The sequence below is a fragment of the Uloborus diversus genome, chromosome 7 (genome assembly GCF_026930045.1).
Source record: "Uloborus diversus isolate 005 chromosome 7, Udiv.v.3.1, whole genome shotgun sequence".
Taxonomy (NCBI): Eukaryota; Metazoa; Arthropoda; class Arachnida; order Araneae; family Uloboridae; genus Uloborus; species Uloborus diversus.
This window is the reverse complement of record NC_072737.1, coordinates 10,343,037-10,370,053: the sequence shown is the minus strand read 5'-3', so window position 1 is coordinate 10,370,053 and position 27,017 is coordinate 10,343,037. Positions and strand designations below refer to the sequence as shown.

The 27,017-nt window shown below is 34.5% G+C and overlaps 1 protein-coding gene across 1 annotated transcript in view; it reads right to left on the bottom strand.

The window, feature by feature from the left end:
• Positions 1 to 4,675: 4,675 nt before the first annotated feature.
• LOC129225911 (DNA-directed RNA polymerase, mitochondrial-like) overlaps positions 4,676 to 27,017 on the bottom strand; it is a 78,173-nt gene continuing 55,831 nt past the window's right edge. The window contains exons 24-30 of the mRNA XM_054860444.1: positions 24,787 to 24,927; positions 23,115 to 23,161; positions 18,770 to 18,868; positions 13,474 to 13,546; positions 10,962 to 11,056; positions 8,732 to 8,811; positions 4,676 to 4,805 (exon numbers count right to left, since the gene is read on the bottom strand). Coding sequence (XP_054716419.1) covers positions 4,756 to 4,805; positions 8,732 to 8,811; positions 10,962 to 11,056; positions 13,474 to 13,546; positions 18,770 to 18,868; positions 23,115 to 23,161; positions 24,787 to 24,927 — 585 coding nt within the window. The 3' untranslated portion in view covers positions 4,676 to 4,755. The remainder of the gene's footprint in view (positions 4,806 to 8,731; positions 8,812 to 10,961; positions 11,057 to 13,473; positions 13,547 to 18,769; positions 18,869 to 23,114; positions 23,162 to 24,786; positions 24,928 to 27,017) is intronic.

Here is a 27,017-nt window from a genome sequence, read left to right as displayed (position 1 = left end):
ACGCTGTTCATCATACGGTTGGGTATTTTGACCAATGCTTACGTATACTTTCAGTCAGGATAGATTACGGCTTCCAAATGCCGAATCTGATGAGAAGGAGTTCGCTACATTTTATCTAAACAACTATCACTAAAAGGAAAGTTTTTTAAATTCCGGGCGCCTCTGTAGTCGTATTTGAAACAAAAGATTTTGTGTAAATTTGAAAGGATTGAAGTTCTCCTTTTTGAAAACTTGATTTTTCTCTGTGTAAAGTTTGTCACAATAATTCTGGGACACCTTGTATCAATATCAATGTGTGTGAGTGTGTTTAATTTAAAAAAAAAAACATTTAAATCTTTCAGATAACCGGCTGGGGAGTGAACGAAAGGGGCTTGCCTTCAGAATCCCTCCAATCGGCCACCTTGCCCATCCTTGCTCGTGACTACTGCGTCAGGGCCTACAGAAAGCAGGGGAAGAACTTCCCCATCGCCTCCAACATGTACTGCGCAGGATTCGAAAGTGGGGGTGTGAGCGCCTGTACAGGAGACAGTGGCTCCCCCATGGTGTTCTACGACAGTTCTTCCGATCGGTACACATTAGAAGGACTCGTCAGTTACGGTGCCAAGGACGAATGCAGTGAGCCAGAGAGATACACAGTCATCACCAAAGTGCTGCCATATTTGTCGTGGATCATGCGTAATAAACTGGTTGCATAATAAAAATCGACTTTCTATATTGTGTTCACCAAAAAGATAGCCCGGAATAAAATAAATGGGGTTGCCGGAAGGTTTGCCACTTTTTGGAGATTTTTCTCTGAAATGAAAGTAAGCCAGTATCTCCAGTGCACTTGAAGCCGATTTGCTGTTGTCCATGCCAAACACTTTTTGACGACCTCAAATGGCATGTTCTTTTATTAACATTCAGTCTTATTTTTTCCATGAACGCAGTATAGTACGCAGGTTAGTTTTAATCAACTATGATGCAACATATGAGACCATTTCTAGGATTAAAGTTTAAAAAAAAATTCTGCAAATATGGCTTAGGGGCTGTCTAAAAAAGATGTCATGCTCTGAGGGAGGAGAGGGTTTGTGAAATTGTGGCAGTTTGGGACAAGGCGGAACAAAACAGCGACATTACGCACATTTTTATGAGAATATGTTTTCGAAACATAGCATGACATGTGACAGAGAGGAGGGAAATGTGACATTTTGTAACAAGGGCTGAAGGGGGTCAAAAATGTGGAACAAAAAGTGTCACATCATTAATAGACATTATTTCAGGTGCCAGTAAAAACTAGCCATCTTGCAACGAAGTTTTATTTTGACAAATAAAATCATATTTTCATATCATGCTTCATTTTAACATGTTATATGCACTGTATGTAGTTTTGTAAACCATTATTCAACCTTAACGCAAAAAGAGCATTCCAAAGGTTTGATTGGCAATTAATTCAAAATTTCCGGGTTGAGTGGGGCTATACTCAATGCATATTAATTGAAAAACAACTAATTAATCATAACCTCAATGAGACAAAACCGCTTCATATAAATGGCTGTAGCATAGCATATTGTTTAAATGAATTCAGATTTAGAAAAAGGAAGACATTAAAAGTTTAAAGAATGCACAATAGTCTTGAAACCTAGGCACCCGATAACTTGCCAAATTCAGAAAACTTGAACCACTCTGGCATGACGAAACATCCCCGAACAAAAATTGGTCTCGGATGTACTTTTCCCATAACTCGGCTACAATTCTGTGCTCATTAGGCGGAATTTTCGGGACTCTTCTGTACTCTCTTACTGTCCACATCTTCTTTGGTAGGGGGTGAGAGATATATTGGCCTCTTGTGCCAAAGTTTGCGGGTTCAAACTTGGCAGCAAGATGCAGAAAATCGACAACGTCCGTGTTCCCATGCACAGATTCATCTTAAGAGGTGTTGGCGCCCAGGGCGAATATTCACTTGTGTGCACTCCCCTCCTCTCCCTGGTTTATTTCAGAAGTTGATTTTTTAATTTTGTGAACATCCATTTAGAGCATTTAATTTGGATTTCAAAGTAGGTTTCTTTCATTTTTTTTAAGGGAACAAAAGGAAAGAAAATTTCAAGTTAGATTAAGGGGCTACTTAAAGTAAAAGAGACGAAATGAGTCTAATATTACTTTTAATGGATTTACATCTTATAAAAACGTTAAAAAAAATAAAAGCAAAATTGTTATGTTTTTAAAATTCACTTCAAGGCGCCCTCTCGTGTCTGGACACCCAGGACAACCTTGCCTATGAGTTTCTATTTGGCTTGGATGGATCTCGACTAAATTAAGGTCATAGTTCAATTCACATCATAAGCACCAAGAAGCGCACATCAAAATTTTGAAGTGGTAATGACATTTACCGATAATAGTGCCCTATTAAAGGATCATTACCAGTCCCTAAGTCTCATTGGTGAAGATTTCATTCTAAGGGTGCTATATGCAATTCTACTCAAAAAAGAGGGGGGAAAATGCTTGGTCCTCTTTTTATTTGGGGTTTTCCTCCCCTATGTTATTAAGACCTACTATTGTTCTTTGGAACTCCCCCCTACCCCCACACCTGTGACATAAAATCTTTGTCACTAGGAAACCAAGATTTTGCATCCCTTCAGACATATCCTAAAGCATACAACAAAATTTATGTCTACATCTATCTGCAATCAAAATGACTCATGTGCCATTGAGTTATTTAGTCTGTCCTTCATGAGAAAAGCTCCCGCCTTACAGTCTGAGCCCCTCTACTGCCATTAGAAACGGACATCGTTCATTTTCTGCAAGGGTTTGTAGGAGGTGTTTTTGTTCTCATTTGGCCACTCGTCTTCTCGCCTTTGTGCAGTCCTTGTGGGTTTTTCCAACAATAAGCTTCCCTTGAAAAGATGAGACAAGTCTTGTTGCTATAGCAATAGGCAGGTGCAGACATTTCGGCGGGGGCTTTTCTCGTGATGGATGGACAGTAACTCCATAAATTTAGTAAAGAGGCCTCTGCACAGGGACTAAAAAAATTAGTGCCATTAAGCTCAAATTTCAATTCCTTGTCACACTTTTTTATTAAAACATCAAAAATTATTTCCTCCCCCCCCTGTTGGCAAAACAAATAAGCTTTCGGAAATATCCCACACAAGCCAAATCTGCCTTGATGACTTGGAAAACCTTTTATGTAGATTCATTTTGTTTTTACCATTATGATCACTTTTCTGACATCACGCATGTAACTTTTGTTTTTGTTGAAATAAATGTTATCACAATATCTCAAAGTGAAGATTGTTTTTATTGATTTTGAATAAATTGTTGTAAAATTACTACTCAATAAAGTGCAGAGTGTCTGTGACCTTTTTTTCATTACCATATATTGCCACATTTTGTCGCAAGTAAAAAAAAAAAACGCCCACCTAAAATAACTTTGATTGGGTAAGTTGAGGTAACAGGAAGCATGGGCTAGATATAAACAAACTTTTTTACCACTCCTTGTAATTTTTGAAAATAAACCATTGGTGAGTGAAAACTAGGTAAGAGTTGGAAGAGATACCTTTCTAAGATATATTTTTCTCACCATATAAAAATTTAAATTGCAAAAAAGCAATTGATATTGTTCACTAAAAATAGAAAGATTTGAAATCTATTCTAAGTTAAAAAAATAAGAGCAAAAGATCCATCTTTCATCAGAAATTAAAAATTTCCCCTACTTTTTCAGAACTTGAAACTTCCTCAACTCTTCCAGGTATCAGAAAAAAATCCCTGATTTTTCCACGTATATAAACATCCTGTTCCAAATGATCCCACCTCAGGAACCCTTGTCCATACCAAACAGGTGGTTTACAGATTGAGTTTGGTCCTAGAAGACAGCTCAGCCTTTGATCGAGCCCGGCTCTGAGGATCCTCCCTAGAGGTATTTATTCATAACTAGAAAATCGCCCGTCAAGGTATGACAGGTGAAAATTGCTTCTGCATTTGAACGAAGCCATTGCCTGTCCTGTGATATTTTTTTAGATGAAATTTTAACCCTTACTCCAGTAGATTGACCCTAAACTCCAGTAGATAGCATTCATTGTTGACCACTGTTTCGTTTCTTCATTCTCCTAAAATGACAGTCTTGGCAATACAACAGTTTAATTGACCAGTTCAGCCTCGTCCAAATAAAGCATTTATCTGCTTGTCAAACATTACCAAAAAATATTATCAAATTATCATGCCGTGGCAGGAGTTTCATTGTTGATGATGTCAGCATTACTTGATCAGAGAGTTCGCTATTATACACATGAGGATGAGAAGTGGGAGGGCTGTAACCACAACTGGTTTGACGTAAGCCAGTCACCACTAGTGTACATGGAGGGTTTCTAACCAGTCGGTACGAAGCTTGATCCTTCAATCACAAAACTAGTGACTTGAAAAATCAGGATACCTAGACCTACCACATGCTGGATCTCTGACACCGCAAAAATTGTGAATTTCTCCCTACCCAAAATTTCAGTCAGGAGCTGCAGTTATCAAATGCTGGCTGGGAACTCTGACCTTAGCAGCTTACCCTAGCATATTTTGTATCATGCACTTATTTAAGTTAGTTGTGAGATAAAACAGACTAGATCCCAGTTTGTATGAGAAGATAGCATTGTTTGATAAGTAAACATTTGCTATTACGTTTGCAAACTATTTTTTTTTCTTTAATTAAGAGTATGTACATATATACATGAAGACACAGGTACTTATATCACAACATGCTCAAAAGCAGGGTCAATAATGATGTGAGATCCATCTTCAGCTGAAGAAATAAACAGATTCCAGAACCTTATCCAGCTCAAATGTACCTATTTAATTAAAAAATAGAACACTTATTATTAAAAAAAAAGTAGGGGCAAAGTGAAACAGAGGGTCAAAGTGGTATGGTGAAACATTTACTCTGCTTTTAGTGCCACCAATCTGGTAATACAGGGTGTTTCAAAAAGAATGACCCAATTTCAAATAATCATAACTATTCAGATTTTAATCCGTTTCATTAGATAAAGGTATTGTTAGAATGGGGAAAATCTCGAGTTTTACGGAGTTGCCTACAGGTAGCGCTAACTCTCTTTCTTCGCTTGCCATTTCAGTGTTTGTGAAAATGGCGACTGCACGACAAAAATTGTATTATGTTCTACGCTTCGCAAAGTGCGAGTCCGTAACAACTGTTCAGCGCGATTTTCGTTGAGAATACCCTGGTGTTGAACCTCCTGTCCCGAAGAGCATTAGAAGATGGCATATAAGCAATTCAAAGACACGGGTTGTTTATGTAAGCAGTGGAATCAGTTGATACAGACATGCTTGCAAAAGTTTAGGACGAATTTGACTACCGTGTAGACATGTGCCATGCATCCAATGGTGGACATATTGAGCAACTTTAATTTTATATGTAAAAAAACTTTATTATTATCCATACAATATAAAATTAACTTATAATTACTTATACTACTTTCTACTATATAATTATAATAACTTAACAATAAAAAATCTACTTTCAATAGTTTTCATAATATACCCATTTCAAATCGGGTCATTCTTTTTGGAACACCCTGTATATTAACTATGTAGTAACACATAAAATTTGTTCCAGTCAGTGAAAAGTTATCTCTGAAGATCAAAGCATATGATAATACAAGCATTTTTCAAAAATTGATACTTATAATATTTTGTGGTGGGTCAAAAATTATTTTTGTTATTATAAAATGATAAAGTTCTTGTTGTTAACATTTTAAATATTAATTGAGATCTACTAACATTCAGTGCAGTATTCAGTTATTTAATATTAAGCTTATTTGTATTTTAAATGTTTTTTACAATTAGTCGAGTGCATGCCGAACAAGATGGAAACAGTAAAGTAAAATAGTTCCTTTAGTTTACTAATTCAATCACTCATTAAATCACTTATGTATTCCTTTATCGATTAATTCCTAAATAATAATAATTTACATTCCTCCCTTTAATAATTCACTAATTTATTCATTCATTCCTATATTTTGATATTCATTCACTATTTTATTCACTCATTTATTAATTCTCATGTATAAATCAATCAATTTATTTATTTACTCATTGATTGTTTCATTATCTATTCATTTGATCAAAAGCACTTGTAATAATCAGATAGAAAATATTTTGTCGGAAATATTAGAATTTTTCACTTTGCCTCATGATTTTTTTTTTTTTTTAATTTCCACCTTTTTTAAATGTACAATGTCACTACCAAAAAATTTTATCAGTCTTCTTCACATGATGACATTTGAAAAACTAACTGCTATAATCTAAATCTAAATACTACGAACCATTGTATGAACATTCAAGTAAATTTATGACGATCTTAGACCCGCAGATAATTAGTAGTTTACTAAATATTATACACATTGTTTTGTGCGCTTGGGGGGGAACCAGTTTAGACCGGTCAAAAAATCCACTTTTTTAAATTTCATAAAATGTTAGTAAAACTATTCAAGACTATGTTGCCACAATTTGAGTGAAAAATTCTGGTTAGTTTTGATGCTATGAGCACTTAAAGTGACTGTGGAGATTCGAAAACATTCACTGCATTTTTTTTCCACGCACGTTATTCTTGAAACAACATTCTTTCAACTGGTGTGCATTTTAGCTCATAGAGTTTTTAACCAACTGTTCTGAAAATTTGCATGAATATTCTTTATTCAATTACACTTTATATGAACCTAACTCTTTGATGATGTTATTAATAAAAATATTTTTTTAATGCAGGAAGTGCGAAAAAAATGGTAGAAAAACATAACATTGTAATCAAACACCTCAAAAACGTGCAATTTTCAACTTTTTTGGTCACAAACAGGTTCATATTCTAGGGAAATAAGTTGTTTGTGAGAAAGAAAAATTGTAACGATTACAGACAAAAATTGTGACTTCAGGAATGCACACCAGCAACAAGTGTTGTTGTTGCATGCCCCCATGGTCAGCAGTGCTAGACCAGGTCCATGAGTTTGTTTACCCCCAAGAAATCCAGCACCGTCCCTGGGTCTTCAGTCAAATCCCTCCCGGAGAGCCCCAGGCAACGACAGTATATGGTCACAGGAAGGCTGTTCAACAGAACACTTGGAACAAGTCTGAAAGATCTTCGACCCCTCCGAAAATTTTCAAGTTTGAAGATGTCCACTACCAGGGCCGTATCCAAGGTGAGGGTTTTAGGGGTTAAACCCCTCCCATTGGGGAAAAAATTAATAAGCCAAATTAAGAAAATGTGTATTTGGTTTTTATTAACACAAATGTGAAAGTTAGTGTGCAGCGATATATTAAAGAAAAAAAAAGAAAAGAAAAGAAAAAAAAAATAAAACTTTTAATTTGATGCAATTTACAACTGGGACTGCTTTATCAACTAGAATAATACTTTTTGAAAACTGTAGGGGATGAATCACACAATGATTTATCAATACCAAGCATTATGAATTTGGTATATGTTGCAGCAATGAAGATGCGTCGATTGTGTTTGGTAATGTAATTTGCATCTGCAATAAGCTTTTTCTTGTCTAGTATATTAAGCATTACTTCAGAATATGAAACCTGATACATTATAAAAGAACTTGCGAAAAGCTTTTTTAACATTTTTATTGCATATACTGCATAATAAACAAATTTGATTAGAAAGAAACAAACAAGGTTTTTTTAAAGTTTGAATAAAAAAAGATGTAAAATGATGGAGTCACTTTCTCAGCCAGAATTATCCTTCAAGTGCGGGAAGGAGGGGGGAGGGAAGCAGTCTTTACAGGTGTATAAATGTCATACTGGGATCGGCAATTTAATGTAAAACCCAAGTCTGTAAGGGGTTGAACTCCCTGCCTCCCAGTTGAGGATGTACTAGTTTTTAAACCCCTCCCTAAATGAAAATCTGGACACGGGCCTGTCCACTACGAAAATGGGCCAGAGTTGTTTCTTCCTGTCTGTCAAACCCAGGGACCAGAGAGCCATTAGCTCGTGAACCTAATGGCGTTCCAATGGTGTTCTGGCTGCAACAAGTTCTGATGGTGACCATCCATATAGAAATCAGCTTCTAACTCCACTATTTTTGGTGGAAATGACTTTAAAAAAGTATAAAATGTACTTCAGAATATGAATAAAATATCCTGCAAGAATTCTGATTATTTCTTTCCTGTTAAAAAAAAAATCACGAAAAACACTAAAATTACGGCCTTCTAAACTAGTTTTCCCCCTTAATGCTAAAACCCAATATTTACAGTAGCAGAAGCTTCAATCATGAAAGTTGAGGCAAACCTAACCTGGCAGCATCGTAATGCTGTGATTAGGATCTGCGTAGCCTTCACAATGCTGCCAGGTTAGGCTTGCCCAATTATAATTGGCCCAATGGGTGCCCATATGGGGGGAGGGGGCAAGTGGGGCTCAAGCCCCCCCCCCCTTATAAATTAGAACTTCCTTGCTTTTAGTACTTTTTTCTTTGCAAACATGTAAAAATATTTCTTCTAGAGTTATTAATGAATAAGCCATTGAAAATGTCGAATTAGAATAACTTTTATCAGTCCTGAAATTGGTTTAAATGGGGAAAATATCTGAGCCCCCCCCCTTAAAATTTTGCATGTGGGCGCCCATGCTTGGCCTAAAGTTTCAGTATTTAGCACTTCGGTCTAACTCTACTTGTGCCATCACCAACAGCAACAAAGATGACAATTACCTGCTTTGAGGTTGCTGTTAAACCAGCAATGTAAAATTCAAGAAGCAGAATAATATTCACCTTTTTCAGGAACTTTAGTTAACACGTCTCTCAATTTCAATCTAGCAGATTTTTCTTTGTTCTTATTGCTTTGTATATTCCTATGGGGGAAAAAGGTTCCAGTTATACAAAGTAAAAATATAATTAAATAAAATATATCGCAAATTAAAATTAAAAAAAAAGTAGATAGTAAGTTACGAAAATTAAAAATAAATATTAATAATATTGTTGAAAACAACTTTTTTTAATATTGAAGGAGAAAAGATCCCCCAGTAGTTAACAGCTTTACAACTTAATGTTAAGTTCTTGTGCAAAAGTAGGAAAGATAAGTATAAAATAGATTAAATACATGAGTAGCTCAACATTTTTTGAATAAAAATACCACCACTGATGAGAAAAGAATTACTAAAGGAAAAGGAAAACAATAATATTTTTGTGTTAAAATTAGTAATGCATAAAACATAGAAACCACAGAATTTAGTTATGACTATTTTATTCTTTATTTATGTACTTCTCCATTTCATTAAAAATTATTTTACGTTTTCATTAAATTGAAAATTTTCAAGCTGTGTTATTTATTTACCCTAAAGAGTCAGAATAAATTGGAAACATTTTTCATCTCTCAGTTCAAATAATATATTGATGATTACTTCTGAAATTTTTGGGTCTACCATATTTTTTGGCCACAAATTTGAATTACAATACCAATAAAGCAACATTAAAGAATTTACATGTGACTAGCATCTAAACTGAGTCTAAGCACAGAAACACCAATGGGAGGTCACGAGAGGTCACTGTCTCACTGTGACTTCCCAAAAAACTTCCTTTTGCAGAGAATTTTGCTGACGATTCGCTAAATTTCAACATAATATTGCAACATTAAGATTTTTCTTGTTTTAAAAATATCTTTAATGGTGCCTAATGTTCCTTCTCATGTATGTGTGAATACTTATATTTTATCATTTGGCAAAAAATTGAAATTTCATTTTGCCAACTAAGAAAAAAAAATTAGTTCGGGGCATTGCTAAATCTAAGCACTAAAAAAACTGCCATACACAATTATTTGTTCTTATTAAATAGTCTTTTCTTGCCCTAAAACTAGTGTCCAAGAATGATTAGAAATAATGAGGCTTGACAAAACTTGGTCACCAAATTCAGTGAAAAAAAAATGAGATATGGCATCCAGTGTCAGCCTAGCTTCATGCAAAAAGGTAGGAAGTTGTTGAAGAAAGACTTGGCAGCATTTAGAGGAGCCTTAAACTATTAGGAAGTTTGGCAAAAGACAATTTCTGTAAACACATTTCTGCAGCACATCTTAGTGACATAACAGGAATCCCATTCAACAGGAATTTCCACTGAGAAGGGATAACTTATGTAGTGAGAGCAAATCCTTTCAATCTGGAAGCAAGGATCCCAAGTCACATGAAAGATTTCAAAGTGAAATATTGGAAAAAATCAGGCTTCTCTAACCAGTTCCACGCAAACCGTCTCATTTATTCATTGTAGCTGAATCATAGGACTTGGAATATTTGCCCTAGCTTTTTCTAAGCCAATGATTGAACTTGCTCCCTCTAGTTAGTAATTTCTGCTCTAAGACTATTTAACTCCGAACAAACGCTACTTTTACAGGCTTGTTGCTAGATTATGTTTAAAAGAATAAGTGTAACTAAACTGAACAATAATTGCATTTGAATTACTGGGGAGGCTACTGCCTCTGCTGGTCCTCCCCCCCCCCCTCCCTGCCCCAACTTCGGTGAACTGCAAGCAGTTCCATTTGAATTTCTTCGGGATTTGAACTCGCTGCCCTTTTTTGCAGCACACTTACTATTTTACAAATGTGGCTTCAATATAGGATGCTCACAATAATGATATATATTCTGCCCACTAAATTTTTTGCAGCCTTGCTGATCTTGCCAGAATGAAAGAACAACATTTGGCAATTACACTGAATACCAAGTGTCAAAAATTTCCCATCATTGATTGCCTGCTAAAAATTCAAATGGTTTTGTTGAATAAATTCAAAAACATTATTCAATAAATTTGTATACACTGCTACCCCAGTACTATTCTAATCTATTGAAAACAATAGCACTTGATCTATTTCAGCATTTGCTTCATTGATTTAGATAAAGAAACTCAGCTCAACTTCTCAACGTCACAGTGTTTCAAGGGTTTCATTGGCTGCTGCATGCCATCATTATATTTTTAGGTGAGAGTCAGATAATTCAAAACAAAATTGTTAGCAACTTACTCATCAGCAACACTGGCGTATCTTTCAAGAAAAAAGGCTGACAAGTTTTCCAATATAGCTTGCTTATGGAGAGACACAAACTGTTCTCTGCAAATCTGGAAAAAAAATAATAATTTCAGAGCAGGGTTTTTTTTTTTCAAAGCCTCAGTTTTGGATGCATGGTTTGAATGATACATTTTTGCTGCATCAAATAATTTTGTTGCAGCAGTTTTTTGCGAAACCATTATTTTATTGAAACAAGATTTTGTAAAACATTATCCTAATGGCAATTGAAGTGGGACTGAACATTTATTTTTTTGTAACTGATATTTTGCTGAGTTGGTATTAACAATAGTGAGATTTTACTGTATTATATATATATATATATACTAGCTGCATTGCCAAGCTTAGCACGGTCTACCTCGAAAATAAAAGTTTTTTCAAGTGACGCATGTTCATTAATCAGGCTTCAATTAGAGACCAAAAAAAAAAAAACTACAAAATTTCCCGTCAAAATAAGCATTCTCAAAGAAAGAAAACGGCAAATCAAAAGTTCCCGAAAAAATTAAATGCAACCCTCCATAAACACAACTGAAATCCCAAAAAAAAGAAAGAAGATAAATTGCCAAATAATAATCAAAAGGGGAAATTTTTACCTCAAAACAAAAACAAAGTAATTTTAAAAGAGATCGCGCAAACGATAATTTTACGATTTAAAATTTCTGTTTCATTAGGCTTAGCAGTGCTTTTTGATTTTTTTCCTGGTGATTTTACAGCCTTTTTTTTTTTTTTTTCAAATTCGAAAGAAATGAATGAACTCTGTGGTGTGGCTTCTTAAGGGGGCCTGAATCAAAGAAATCAGACAATTATTTCCGGTAAAAAAATCCATTAAATGCCATTTTCGGGTCCTAAAATTAAAATTAAAATGATTCGTTTTTTTTTGGCGTTTTAAAACCCCTACGTTCCTTCTCCAAGTACCTCCTTGCCAAATTTAGTCCAGATCTGACGAAAACTGATTTGTATTGGGACCATACACACACATATATATGTCCTTTGTTTTATTTATATAGATATACAATAGAATTTATCCATCCCTCATTTATAAAGATTATCTGGATCAACTTAAAGATTTAAAAATATTCACATAGAAAGTAATGTTTTGTTATGATAGCAAGATTGAACTAGAAGTACATTAAATATTTCACTTGTATTTAGATCCATTAATTTTTGATGAAGCGTTTGTGTGACTATGCTTTATTAAAGCCCCACATATGTTTGAAACAGAAAAAAGTGGACCCATTCCCTGTTAAGAAATAACGTGAAAAATTATTTTTATTATACAACCTCTAACAATAAAGTTCAATGAATAAAGTCAGAAAGGTCGAACTGGGAACACTGCCGAAACAAAATACTGCACCTGTGCAGTGATAGGTGTCACCTGTCCCCCCCCCCCCCCGTTGATCATTGTTTGTGTTTGTGTTCCATCTAAGACTTGTTTTTCAGAGTGCTTGTATAGTGCATCTGGTTCTTAACTGAGCACAGGAAAATGAATGAACAAAAGATCAATTTAAAGTCTGTCCTCTAAACAGCTCCTGATGAAAAAATGGGTGGTGCAAATTAAACATCTACCATACTCACTAGATCTCAATCCTCTAGACTGATTCTTACTCCCACAACTCCAACTCCTCTCACCAAACTTTATTATCAGACTTTGTATTTTAATGTTGTGTAAAAAATTCCAGTATAACCCCCATTTAACGTTTGTCAAGGGACTGGAAACAGTTATCCTTAAATCAAAGGCATCATTAAATGGAGGTGTATAGACATTCAATGCAGTCAAATCCGAACCAGAGAAATGTATCATTATATTGAGGAAATCGTTAAATCAAGGACATCGTTAAATGGAGGAGCATAGACATTCAATGCATTCAAATCTGGACCAGTGAAATGTATCATTATATTGAGGAAATCGTTAAATCAAGGATATCGTTAAATGGAGGAGCTTAGACATTCAATGCAGTCAAATCCGAACTAGTGAAATGTATCATTATATTGAGGAAATCGTTAAATCAAGGACATCGTTAAATGGAGGAGCATAGACATTCAATGCAGTCAAATCCGGACCAGTGAAATGTATCATTATATTGAGGAAATCGTTAAATCAAGGACATCGTTAATTGGAGGAGCATAGACATTCAATGCAGTCAAATCCAGACCAGTGAAATGTATCATTATCTTGAGGAAATCGTTTAATCAAATGTCGTTAAATTGAAGTTATACTGTACACGAAATTTTGCTATGAAATGTAGCTTTTTATCATAATAAATGATAAGTCATGATAAGTTCATGAGTTTTGCTTATTACCCAGATCATCAGGATTTTGGGCTAACGCAGAGCGCATTTGGTTCCAGTTAGTCCTTTGAACAAGGTTGTACATTATGTTATACTATTTTAATTTCAAGGTTAAAAATGATGATCATTTTGCTTCAACTATTAGCAAAAGAAACATACAGAAGAAAAAAAAACAACATACCTTATTCATAATTTCTACAACAGAAGCATGGGTCCAATAACAGTCATGGACAGAAACAAACAAAACCCCATTCCTACAGGAAAAAGAAAGAAATAAAGTAATAAATAGAAACAAATAAACCCTTCAAGTTCAAATCAGTAATCAAATTAAATTTCAGAAACATGTAAAATAAAACAAGGGACTTTTTAACAAAAGGAGTTTTTTTTTTTTTAATTTTACTTTATTTATTTATTTACTTTAACTTCAACAGCAGCAAGCACAATTTTAAATAATACTGAATGCTGTATAAAGTTGTAGAAAGAAAAAATACAGATCATTGCAAAGACTAAAATGTACCATAACAAACATTTTCTCATAAATTGTAAACACTGCTTACAGAGTTTTCACTATTGGTTGAAAATAAAAAAAAAAAAAAAAAAGCATTTGAAAGTATCGTATTTTTTTACAATATAATAAAACTTTACATACTAAAAAAAGTACAAAAATCAATAAGATTATTTAAACTACAATAAAAGTAAGTTGAAGAAAATAGAACATAAGAGAATATTAATAGACAAGTAAGTATAAGATAGTTAACGGGTAATCAGTTACTTAAAAAAAACTACTCACTAAAATCAAAGCAGTCATAAAAATGGGTAGTTTCATTTTGTAACTAAGAGCAAAAAAGGAAGAAAAAAGGAAATTTAAAAAAAAAAAAAAAAAAATGTGAAAAACACAATTTATAAATGTCTAATGAATTAATTGAAAAGAAAAAAAAACTTTAATCAATTAAAAATGATAGTTGGTTTCTTTAGTAATTAATTCCCATTCAAACTGTACGGAAAAAAAAATCAGTTTGAAATTTAAAAGAGGAGAAAGAGAGATAATTGAAAAAATGGGGGGAGGGGGGGAAACAGTTGGGGCAAAGGGAGAAAAGTCGTTTTTTTAAAGTTTCCATTAAAAAGGGTGCAAAGCTCATGTCCTTGGTAGACTTTAGTTGCGCAGCAAAGGGAGTTTTGGGTGTAAAAACACCCCAACCCCCCGAGCCAATGGTTTTAACATAAATGCAAATTCTTATACAGTAGTTTATGCATATGGAAGGGCTGTTTTAATCGAAAAACCTCCTTTAGAAGGTATTTTTGATAAAAAATCCCATTCAGAAGTTATTTTTCTTCAAAAAATATCTTCTCTAGAAGGTATTTTTGATCAAAAAATCCCCTCCAGAAGGTATTTCTGGCTGCACTAGGGGTAGACTTACATTGAAAAGTATTCCTAAATCAAGCTGTAGTCCCCTACCAGGAATACTACTACCATCTTTTGTACTAAACAGTCCAATTGACACAACTCAAAAAAAAAAAAAAAAAAAAAAAAAACCAGCTATATACTACAGCACCAAGGGTAAATCTAGAAAGTTTTCAAAGAGGGGGGGGGGGGGCGGTTGACTTTTTAACTGACCTTTTATTATGTATCTGATTTATACAAGCTTGGTGTGGGGGGGGGGCACAGCATCTTTAACTAAAATATCTAAAATATAGAGATTTATCAAAGGAGGTCTCCAAATTTATTTCTCTTTGTATCCTTTGAAAATGGTGTTTTGAAATTGCATTACAAAATTTGAATTTTGTAATAATTCCAGGTAAAATATTTCAAAACTCCCTCCCCCTAACATCATGAAAGGTCGTCTAAAATTGCACTTTATGAAACTTCAGTTTCGAAAAATTACTAGCGAGTAGTCACTAAATGTCAGAATGGGGATAGTCGCTGAACCCATTAATACTTTCCCATAACATTATAGCACTAGCGCAGTAAGAAATATATCCTGGGGGGGGGGGGGTCAAAAATACCTTCTGAGGGGGTTTTTTGATCATAACAGCCCATATGCATAAACCAACTACTGTATTAGAATTTGCATTTACTCTCCAACCACGGATTGCATGGAATTTTCAAATGTCCAGATAAGACGAATCTATGTGAATAAGGGGGAAGAGTAAAAATTTGATGCGCGTATTCCGATCATTTGAATGAGACTCTGCTTCTGCAACAGCTGAAATCGCTAAAAAATAATAGATTTGTCCATTTCCGGCTGTAAAACAGATGTTTGTCTTTCCATACAATCCGTGGTCAGACAGTATATTAAAACCAATAGCTCTCGGGGGTGTTTTCACCCCCAACCCCCCCCCCCCCCCCCCCCATTCGCTGCACCACTGCACTATAGATGTCTACAACCATGTCTTTACTTTTTCTCCTAACATCGACAAAGAGCCTTTAAAATTGCCTATTTGAAGCTTCCATTCCTAAAAGTTTGAAGAAGAGAGATTTGAACCCTATTCCGTTTCTTAACACCTATTTTTGGACTTCAATTCTGAAAAATTGCGGGTACAGGGTCTCAAGGGAGGGGCGATCGGCCCCATCGCTCCTCCCTTGTATTCATCCTTTTACAGGACGCACAAAACATTCATGATGCGGTATTTACTGGTTGGGTTTCATAGTGTACACTTTCAGTTTAAAAACTTTTTGCCCGAATTATTAAATTTTAATGTTATGTCTTGCATATACCAACTGTCCGGTTTCAGCATTCAGACAGCACTTCCGTCCTTGTTATGAACTCGAGGTTGAGAGGTTATGGTTGAGTATATAATGAGGATGAAACTGCTGTCCCTGGATGCCATAGCTGGACAGTTGGTATACGTTTGTATTCCTGCCTTAGAACTGCCGTAAAGGATGAAACTTCCAGTTTAATGTCACTATTAATTATCGTTTGTATGCCACCACACACTAGTTGTGATGTAAAGTAACTAGTGCAAGTTTTGTGGCAAGAAAGAGCATTAAATTTAGATTTTAAATCAATAACTAGTACATTTTTAAAAAATTCTGAGTTGTGTCACTTTAGATGTTGAGGTGGGATATGTATTAGTTATCTTTTACTCTCAACTAGTGGGACTTAATGAGCAAGAGAGTGCTCAAGACTAATACCTTCGAATACGATAACCAATTGAATATGACTAAAAATGCATGATGATAATCGTCGTAAAAAAATAGTTGACGACAACTTAAAATAAAACCAAATTTATTTGGTAATTTAGTAAAGTTAGTTTAAGAATATTAAAAACATTTGAAAATAACATGAACTAGAGCTGAGCTATATCTAACTATTAAGAACTGTCTATTAAAAATATGGCCCCATCGTTGCTTAAAAGCAAACAAGCGCTCGAGTCCCCTAGCCAGAGAGAAAAATGCTGAAGAAGTCAATTTCCTACTCAAAACCTTTCGTTATATCCTAAGTCAACTCATTAGCATGCGGACGTCAAATCCCCTTCTGATACACGGCAGCATAGCGTCTGGCCAATGAGCATCGGGCATTTCTGTTACTGTTATTACATTTTATACTTTTATTTTTTACTGTATTAATTTTAAGCTCGTGTAAGTTTTTTTTATTATTTCTGGTTTTATTTATTATAGTGATACCCGCACGGCTTTGCCCGTAGTAGAAAATTAAAAGGTCATTTGGTTCGCCTGTATATTTACAAATAATGGATGATGAATTTCTCGCCAATTTGCTATGTTCATTTGCTCGTCCACGGTACGGTAATTTGCTAGTCCACGATGTGAAAATTTGCTCTGTATAATATTCTTAAAATTGGAATAGAAAAGGAACAAACTCCAATCGCTCCTATGCTACGAACTTATTTGTGCCAAATTTCATGAAAATCAGTCGAACAGTTTAGGCGCTACGCGTGTAACAGACATCCAGACATACAGATATCCAGACATACATAATTTCAGCTTTATTATTAGTAAAGATTTGGGTACTTATGCCCCATTGCTTAGAGATAATCTTTAATAATAATAAAGTTGAAAGTCTCTCTGTCAGGATCTCTCTCTGCCCGGATCTCTGTGATGCGCATAGCCCTTAGACCGTTTGGTCAATTTTCATGAAATTTGGCACAGAATTAGTTTGTAGCATATGGATGTGCACTTCAAAGCGATCTTTTGAAAATTCGATTTTGTTCTTTTTCTATTCCATTTTTAAGAATATTTTCCTGAGCAAAATTATCATAGTTAATATTTTAGTCAAATTTTGTTTTAGTTAAATAAATTTGAAAAAAAATTAAATAACCCACTGTTATTTAGTCTAAAATACGTTGTTGCCCCCTGCAGATCGGGTTCGGAGAAATTGCTCCGATGTAAACAAACGAACAACATTGAATCGGTAGCGACATCATTTGGGCGATTCACTCATTTGAACTGGATTGGGTTTTTGTTAGTTCCTGCATGTGATAACCGTGAGATGTTTGCCAAAGTTTTTCATGTGTGGCAATAGTGCTTGTTATTTTACATAAGTGATTAAAATTTCGAATGTTGGTTGTTCCACCCTGTGTTTTTGTGTCTATATAATGCTGCAGGTTTGAGAGCTCTCTCTCTCTCTCCCTCAACTCTTTTTGTGTGTGTGTGTTGTCTGCACGTTAGTGTCATCCAATCCAGTTCAACAAAAATGGCATAATTATATTGAATGTCCTATTTCGTGAAGATGCATCTTTTCTAAAGTAATTCAATATAAGTTGTTAGCCATTTTTGATGAGATGTTGTTCATGTTAGTATAACGTTATATTTTTAATGTTCCTGTTGAACTGGATTCAATGTAAGTCAAACATATTGTCTAAGTATTAGCTCATTCAATATGCTAAAATAAAAGGATATTTTTTCTTCGGGACTTTGTTCATCATGTGCTTATTTCAACTGCTACTCAACTAAATATATCCAAGGTCTGAAATGCTTCCTTCAGGCCTACAATCATTAGATGGAGTAAATTACCAAGTTATCATAAAGTGGAACCGTAACATCGGCAAGCCAATTGGTGAGAAATTCATCATACATTATTTGTAAATATACAATCAAGCCAAAAAACCTTTTAATTTTGTACTGTAGGCAAAGCCTTGCGGGTGCCACTAGTTCAAAATAAAGGAAGAGTCTTTCATGAAAAAAATTAAACATTGAAGCACCATGTAAAAATAGATAACAGATACGAAACATCTTAATGATTTTAGAACAACATCTTACACTGATGCAATGTATCAACACTTGCGCCATTCAGAAAATCTGGATGTCATAACTGTGCTACAGGAATATTGCTTGTAATTCTGCCTGGCCTAGCCCTGGCTTAAGTTTGGTAACTAACTGCTTGACATCCTACATATTAGGGCTAACAGAATTTATGAATTTTGCGTACAGTTTGTATCAACATTAAAAACTATTCAATCTAACAAGACAAAAAAAAAGTCTATGAGCTTTCTGTATAACTTTGCTGAATTCGAAATACCTTTGGCAAAACAATGATGTTAACATCATGTGACTAGAATCAAGTGAATGGATGAAGTTGGGAGCAAAAGCATTCTTCTGCTTCCTTATATTTGGCAGTCTGAAAGTAAATTAAAGTAAAATTAAATTAAATCCAAAAGGCAAATGCAAAAATATTGGTATTATTAAATAAAAAAGTCAAACAAAGAAGAAATTATACATGTTCAAAATACAAAACTTCCTATGAAAGCTTGATAATGTTATTACTGGACTAATGAGACTAATGCAGAAATTTAAAAATATTATTATAGAAATGAAAGCTTAAATTTTCCATCAACAAAATTTGATATTATTTTGAATATTGGTACAATGATCAAAGAACTGAGCCACAGAGCTGATTTTATTTGTAAAGTATTGTGGGAAATCCTCTACCATAACATTCTTTGGTTGGTGAACAAGAATATGTCTCATCTACAAAAGCTTGAAAATTCAATTTTTTTTAAGGACCACATTGGGTTTTCAAATACTTTTAAGGAACTTGTGGGGAGCCTGATACGAAAATTAAAAAAGAACTCGCTTCAATACAGGGGTGATAGTAGACTTGTCAGAAAGTAAAATTTTCTGAAGACAGTGAAATTTTCAAAAACTATGAGGAAACTCACATTCCCCCCCCCCCACTGAAAACAAATGAGGAAGCTTTTTAGTCCTGGATCTGACAGCACTTCTGTAGGAAAGTTTGAGTAGGGAGAATTTTTTTTTCAAAAATGCTTAGTGGGTGTCCTAGAAAGAATTTTGGACTCGGGTGGACATCCGCCATCTGGTCACTCTTCCTGCTATGACGTCATCAAAGATGGCGGCATCGCGATCACATAAATGCTCATATTTATTTTAATACTTGACTTTTTTGCGTGATTCTTGCACATTTTTATACTAATTTATATTAACTAGTTTACTTTTAAGTTACAGTGTTAAAGTTTTCCCGAAAAAGTAATTTAAAAACAATTTATTTTATTGTTTTTTATTTATTTTTCTTTTTTGAAATTCACTCTTGTTAAATTGTTTTTTCAACTGTCAATCGTTGGACAACCGTTTAAAATTATGCTCAAAAACTATTTACGTAAAAAAATGTTTATTTGCCATTTTCACTGGTGTGACTAATCACTCAGAATGTTTATTAGTCGCTCCATTTAGGCGCACCACTATAGGCAGCGCAGACATAACATTCGAGCGCGTTGTTATTCTTCGAAATAGTAAGTCGGCAGTCATTGAATTATATGATGTGTTATGAGTGCGACAGAGGGTGGTTCTTGAGATGATGAAACGCTGTTAATCTGAATGTTTCTTTTGTTCGAGATCTATCGAAATAAAATTGAGATATGGATATTATTAAATTGTCGAGAGTGTCGAAAGACAGCATAAGAGACCTCAAATCAGTTGAAAAGACTTGCAATACATGTAATAAAAGCAACAATAGTGTGATAAGTACAGGAAATGGTCGTGAAAAAATCAGGGCCGCAGTAAAATTGCGAAATGACGTAGTTACTAAGCGTTTGAACGCGTTTAGTGAAGAAGATTTGTTGTACTACCATATGAATAACGCATGCTATAAGCAATACTGTCATAAGAAACCTCTTTTACAGCTTCAAAATGAGATGGAAAAATCAAAAGATGAAGATGACGGCATCATTACTGCTCAGTCGAATGTGTAGGAAAGTTTAAAGAAATCTGGAAGGAAGCGTGTACGTTATCACAGTCCACAAGCAGGAGGTATTCCTCATTGATTACAATTGTGTATCCTCTGTAACCATGTATCACATAATCGCATTTGCGAGAAGTACAGAATAAGTGAGTATCCGAGAGCTGAGGAGTTTTTAAAAGCCACATTATACTTACAAGATTATGTTTTCACTCGCCCAAGTGATTTGGAGGATGTATCAAGTGTTTTCGGCGCCGATCTTTTGTGCCATGACAATTGTATTTCTGGATATTTATTGAAGTACAAATGAAAACTTGAAGCAGATGACAAGAGTACACCTCCAGTTTCAGAAAAGGGGGCAGCCGTTTTGCTTATATCTCATGACATCGAATCTGGACTGCATGGATATAAAGGCTATGGATACACGCTCAGTTATATTCGAGACAAGTTTAATATACAAAATGTTGGCATCAAAATCAGCAACAAGGTGCTTAAACTAATGCTGTGTGATTGCTTTCAAAATGACATTACTTTCGCCAAACCTAACGAGGCAAACAAACCGATTATGTTTTTTTCTGCGAATCTTCAAACAGAAGAAGTAGCAGATGTCCTTAGAAGCTTCAATCCTGTAACAGAATGCGCCATTCTACTAAGAGACGCATTGCAGGAGCTAGATTTCGAGCTCAGCAATAAATTTGGTGATGCGCAAGACCTTAAAAGATCTTGGACTGAAAGTTAAATACTTGATGTTTTAATAAACTTTTTCACTACAATATTTGACATAGATCCAAACTCCATGAAAGAAGTTGACAATGAACAAGAGGAAGAAAAGAGGAAGTATTCTCAGAAGTGGTATCTTAAGGCACAAGCGTTATTACAAATAATGTACTATAACATGCATCGTGGAACTAAAAAAACTCCTTTACATATGATGATGGGCGAAGAAATACATGAGAAATGCAAAAGTAAAACATTGATAACAAGCTTGAATCATCTCAGCTTCAGTGTCAGCTACAGTGAGGTCATTCTTCACCATGATAATCTTGCACAATATGCTCTTAAACAGTCTCCTACTACAGTGCCAATGCCCAGTGATTATAAGACAGATTCATATACGGTTGGCGCTTTCGGTAACTTTGACCACAAAGAATCTACTTTATACGGTATAGGAGGCTCTCATGACAATGTATGCGTACTATTCCAAGATAAACAGCAAGACATATCAGTTAAACCATGCTCATCGGAAACTGGTATCACACGAGGTATGAGCTATCTGAAAACTGTTCGTTGTTCAGTGACCGAGGGCTAATGGTAAAACCACAAAAAAAGGGCATTGTTAAAAGATCTGGAAACATCTTATGGTAGCACCAGTGATGATATCTGATTCAAGTCTGAAGATAAAACCTGCTTTATAGTTGACGTCATGAACTCTGTGCGAAAGGATATGACAAATGAAAATAAAACCTTTGGTTGAGCTGTTTCAGCTTTTTCGTCATACATCGGGAGTATCACCAAGAACTGTGGAAGAGTAGATTACATTTTTAACAGTTATCGCAAATGTTCTCCTAAAAGGTCTGAAAGGGTGCAAAGACAAGGTAGTAGCATCGTTATAGATGTGGTCAAAATCTCAGAAGATCTTTCATTGCCTGTCCAACTCAGCAGCTTTTGGGGACCTTCAAGAAACAAAACTGATATTGCAAAAGTTCATTGCTGATACAGTGACAGCTTCTTTGACTCAAACACCACATAATACCAACCACACTTTTAGTGCCTTTCATGGTGATGAAGAGGATGATGTAATATTTAGCTGTACATCTGTGTCAAGTGGAAAACAGATGAATTACCGAGAAAGCCACTGGAAGTGCTTTTCCATGCAAGTCAACCTTGTATAGTGCCGTAGCCTAGCTATGGCACTGCACAGCTCCCCACAAAATGGAACTGTAAAATTGTCCCTCACTTAAGGCAAGGGACATGATCTAATTGAAGCAGAAAATTTGTGTACCAAACTTTAGATTGTTTTACTTTGAAAACGCCATGTCACATATTGTTTGTTTGTATAAATTATACACACCAGAAAATATGTAAGTTGGCCTTTTAAAGGCACAAAAATCTGAATTTTCTTGGGGGGGGGGGGACCCTAGTGACATCCTCCCCCACTCCTCCATAATTTTCCAAGTCAGTCCCCATGATCTGACGGCAAAATACCAGAAAGTCTCAAATGTTTGAAAAGTAAACCATTAGTGAAACAGTTTTTTTAAAGCATTTAAGGTAAACACACCAGTAGCGGCCAGTGCTTCAGAGTGCTTCAGGGGAGTGGCCACTTCAAGTTTTATATTCGAAAAAAATAGGATTCCAGATCTCCCAATGGAGTCAAACGTGCAAGAAGTAATACCTCATGCACATTTCACGCACTTTTGAATCTATTGGGAAGCCTGGAATCCTATTTTTTCAAACATAAACCTTTGAAGTGGCCACTACTGAAGCACTCTGAAGCACTGGCTACTACTAGTGCATTTACATTGTATTAAAAAAGTAATCTTTTCCATGAAATTTTGAGGGGTGCTTGAAAAGACTGGTTTTATCGTAATTGTATGTCTATACTAAAATCAAATTTACATCTGCACAAAAACTATATTGTTTACATCAATAGTTATTAGCAAAAATTACTTACTGATAAGGCTCATATCTGCTATCGTAAGCAGTCAGTGGTTCTTGTCCCTGCAAAATCAAGCAAATAATTAACAAATTAGATAGCAATAACAATATCAAAAATGAAATGAATAATTTTTAATAACATTTCAAAATTACAAACACTGTGCAACAGAAAAAAAAAAGAACTTTTCAAAATACGTCTGACATAATTCCTGCTGATTTTTACGTAAAATGACCCCCTGAATCCAAACATGAACATAGTTTTCCCCCATGACGTTCTACGTTTTGGAAATAGCGCAACGCAATTTTTTTCAGTTTTATAGCTATTACTATTATTTGGAGGGAAAGAGAGCATTATGTATTCAGGGTTCGTACTCAATTTCAGAAATAAAATGAAGGAGTTTTGAAGGAGTACTAATGGGCTGTCCTTAAATAATGTTGCACTTTTTTTTCAACATCTTTGACCCCCTTCCCCTTTGTCACAAAGTGTCACACTTTATCTTACTCCTCCTCTTATGACATGTCATATTTTTTAAAAACATATTGTTATAATAACTGCATGATGTTACTTTTTGTCACTCTCTCTTCCCCTTGTCACATTTTCCTGAACCCGTCTCCCCCTCAAGGCATGACATCACTTGTGGATAACTCATATCATAACGGTGATTTGCTAAACAATTGTTTTTTTTTTTTTAACACAATCACTTAATATAGTACATCTGCTTATGTATTTTTAAATATTTAAATAACAATTAGACAAACTGACTTTTGCAGCTGAGAGTGGGGTGAAGGGAAAAGTAGTAACCATAAAACTTGAAAAAATAGTCAAACACCATTTAAGCATGGTTTATTTCATTTATGAAATGTCTTAGTCATCTAAAATATTTTAACCTTAAAATCTTATAACTTCTATGATCAATTTGCAAACCACATCTTTATGGAAAAATAAATACACGAAATAACTACATTAAAATCCCCCTTATACCTTCACCTTTGTGACAAAATTAAGTCATCAAACGAAGTATTTCAAGCTACTGTCATAGAGGAAGATTATGTCTTGAAATAAGAAAGAAGGAGTTTTAAAGGAGTTAAAACCAAAATGAAGGAGTTTGAAGGGCCCTTCAAAAAAAATTCATAAATGAAGGAGTATTGGAGAAATTTTGAAGGAGCGTACGAACCCTGTATTAGCTATTAAGACTACTGAGGGGCTGGAGAGGTGCTCAGCTCAAAAGCATTAACATTTGGAACAAGTCAAAAGGCTCACGGGGGTATTTCCCTCCTCAAATACTTTTTAAATCATTAAAACTGATTTTTTCCCCTATGGGTTTGTTTTACTACCTTTCCACTTATTTCTCGGCATAAAACCAGAGTATAGGACTCACTCCTATGAGCCCCATGTCCAAAAATATTTTATCTTGTAAAATAAAAAATTTGCATTTCATTTTGCATAATCAGAGTCTCAATGCAGATCTTCAGTAAAGAACCTTTCCTTATTATTCAACTTACATTCACAGATATAATGAAGACTAAAATGAATTTAAGTGTGCTTATAATGGAGCATTAACAAATATTTATATTTCTGGGGATGCACTGTCCCGATGTTAATACCTGTTGAATATCTTGATATGATGAAATATCTGTTTTAATTGCCCTTTAAAGTGAAACTAATGTAGAGCACAGCAGTTACATACCAGTGAAATGCAGTACTTGGAGCTCCTCACCGAAGTCTCCTTGTGGTATGGCTGCACCACAGGGAAACCCAGAGGGGTGACCCACTCCAAGGTGTCACCAGAAACTCTCGTGATCTGCTCTGCACAGTCGGTGAGCCAGTCCTTTGAAAAAAACAAAAGACAAAATTAGGGATGGAAAAAAGGACCTTAACTATTGCCCAATACAAGTGGATTTTACTACCACTTTTCGGTACCATCACAAAAATCTTATTTTAAAATCGGTACTTTCATAAAAAATCAAGTTATCAAATCAGCAGCTTCACAAAACTACCTTAGAAAATCGGCACATTCTCGAAACAATATTTAAAAAAAAAGAAAGTTTCACAAAAATCTATATTTTAAAATAGAAAACTTGTTTTTCTGTTTAAAACACAGTTTACTCATAAAATAAAATGCTAAGATGATTTATATGAACAATCACTCAGGTAACAAGTTTTTCATAGTATTAAACTCATTTTTAGCTGTTTTTCGCCAAATTGCACTTAGGCAATCTTTTAGCATCAGTTTCGGGGGATTATGATTTCCTGAATGGTACACAGTACGAAGCCTATTGAGCTGAGATACAATGGTAATTTCCCTACCTCTTTAACCCCCCCCCCCGAAAAAAAACATTAGAAATAATAGTAAATGATATTTGCACTTTTCCAACTAAAGTTTAAATTGCTCTAATTTTCTCTTACAAAAATTAGAGTGTGCCTTTAAAAGATCACAAAATCAATGCTGATAAAAAAAACTTACATAAAAATAGAATATTGATACACTTTCACAAAAATAGGTATTGTGAAAAAAAATCCTGGGTTTGCCCCTGTTAACAAAGTGCCAAAATTAAAATACGGTAGTAGTCTGACCAGTGAATGCAGTTAATAATTTTGTTTTAAAAATGGGGTGTCTGAAAGTTTTTCTTAGATGAATCAGTGACTTACTTCAACAAAATTTTAAAATGGAAATGACTATAGTTGGAGCAAACTTAATGCAGCAGCATTCTGAAGGCTGCACAGATTCTAATCACAGCATTACACCGCTGCCTGGTTATGTTTGCCTCAATTATCAAACTTTTGTGTTTGTCCACTGGCTATGCGCAGTGATCAAGTTTTGCACCACCCTTCATTTAAAACTCCAATAAATAAATAAACAAATAAATTGAAGCAGAACCAAAAAAATTCCCCCACTTAAAAAAAAAAAAATTACACAAGTCAATAAAATTGTTTTTAATGTCATGTACCAAATAGCAGTTTTTAACAATGTAGTAGAATCTTGTTTATCCAGATTAGGACCAACAGCAATCCAAATGATTAAAAATCTGGATAATCCAGGTTAAAATGTGTAGTAAGCAAAACAGTCTTAAATAAGCAGACTTATCTTTTATTACAGTAAAGATTCATGCTTTTTATTATATAGGATTGTTTCACCCAAGCAGTGGTGATGGACTAAAACTCCAAGTTTGTCATGTTGTTTGTCAGATTACTAAAATTTATTGAACTTCTGCTGGAGTTGTACATTCAACCAAAATGTAAAGCAAATATTTGGTGCATTTATGGTTTCATTTTTGCTATCATAATTTAGAATTATTATTTAAAAGTTTTTTTTTTTTTTTGTTCTTTTTTTAACTTAGCAAATTTGATCCGGATTAATGGGGGCTGGATAAAAGAGGTATCAAATTCTAAAAACAATTTTGCTTAGGCATTATTCATTTACTGGTCTGACTAGCCAAACACACACATATACATATATATTTGAAAACATCACAATAAAATCTCATTACAGTGAATACCAATACAATAAAATGTCCGTTTTTATTGCCATTATGTTTCCTGTGTGTGTGTGAATTCTATTACAACAAAATTCTTGCTCAATGAATGAAATTTGCAACACCTTGAAGTTTTCTTTTAATGGTAATTAACTGTATATATGCATGAATTTATTTCAAAAAACATGAGCGGAGGTAAATAATGCAACAATACACTTGGTGATACAATTGTCTGCTCGAAGCTGAAACAATAGAAAATAATGCTATATAAAATGAATTTTTGAAAGCATAACACTTTTTTGACTTTTGTAACTTCTTTGTAAAATCCGTCAGCAAGACTGTTACAAGTATGGCAAATGCTGACGATAAAACAGCAAACATTTGTGTTTACTTTCACTGTTCTTTCCCACAAAATTTTGTATATAGTACAATATTAAAATTTATT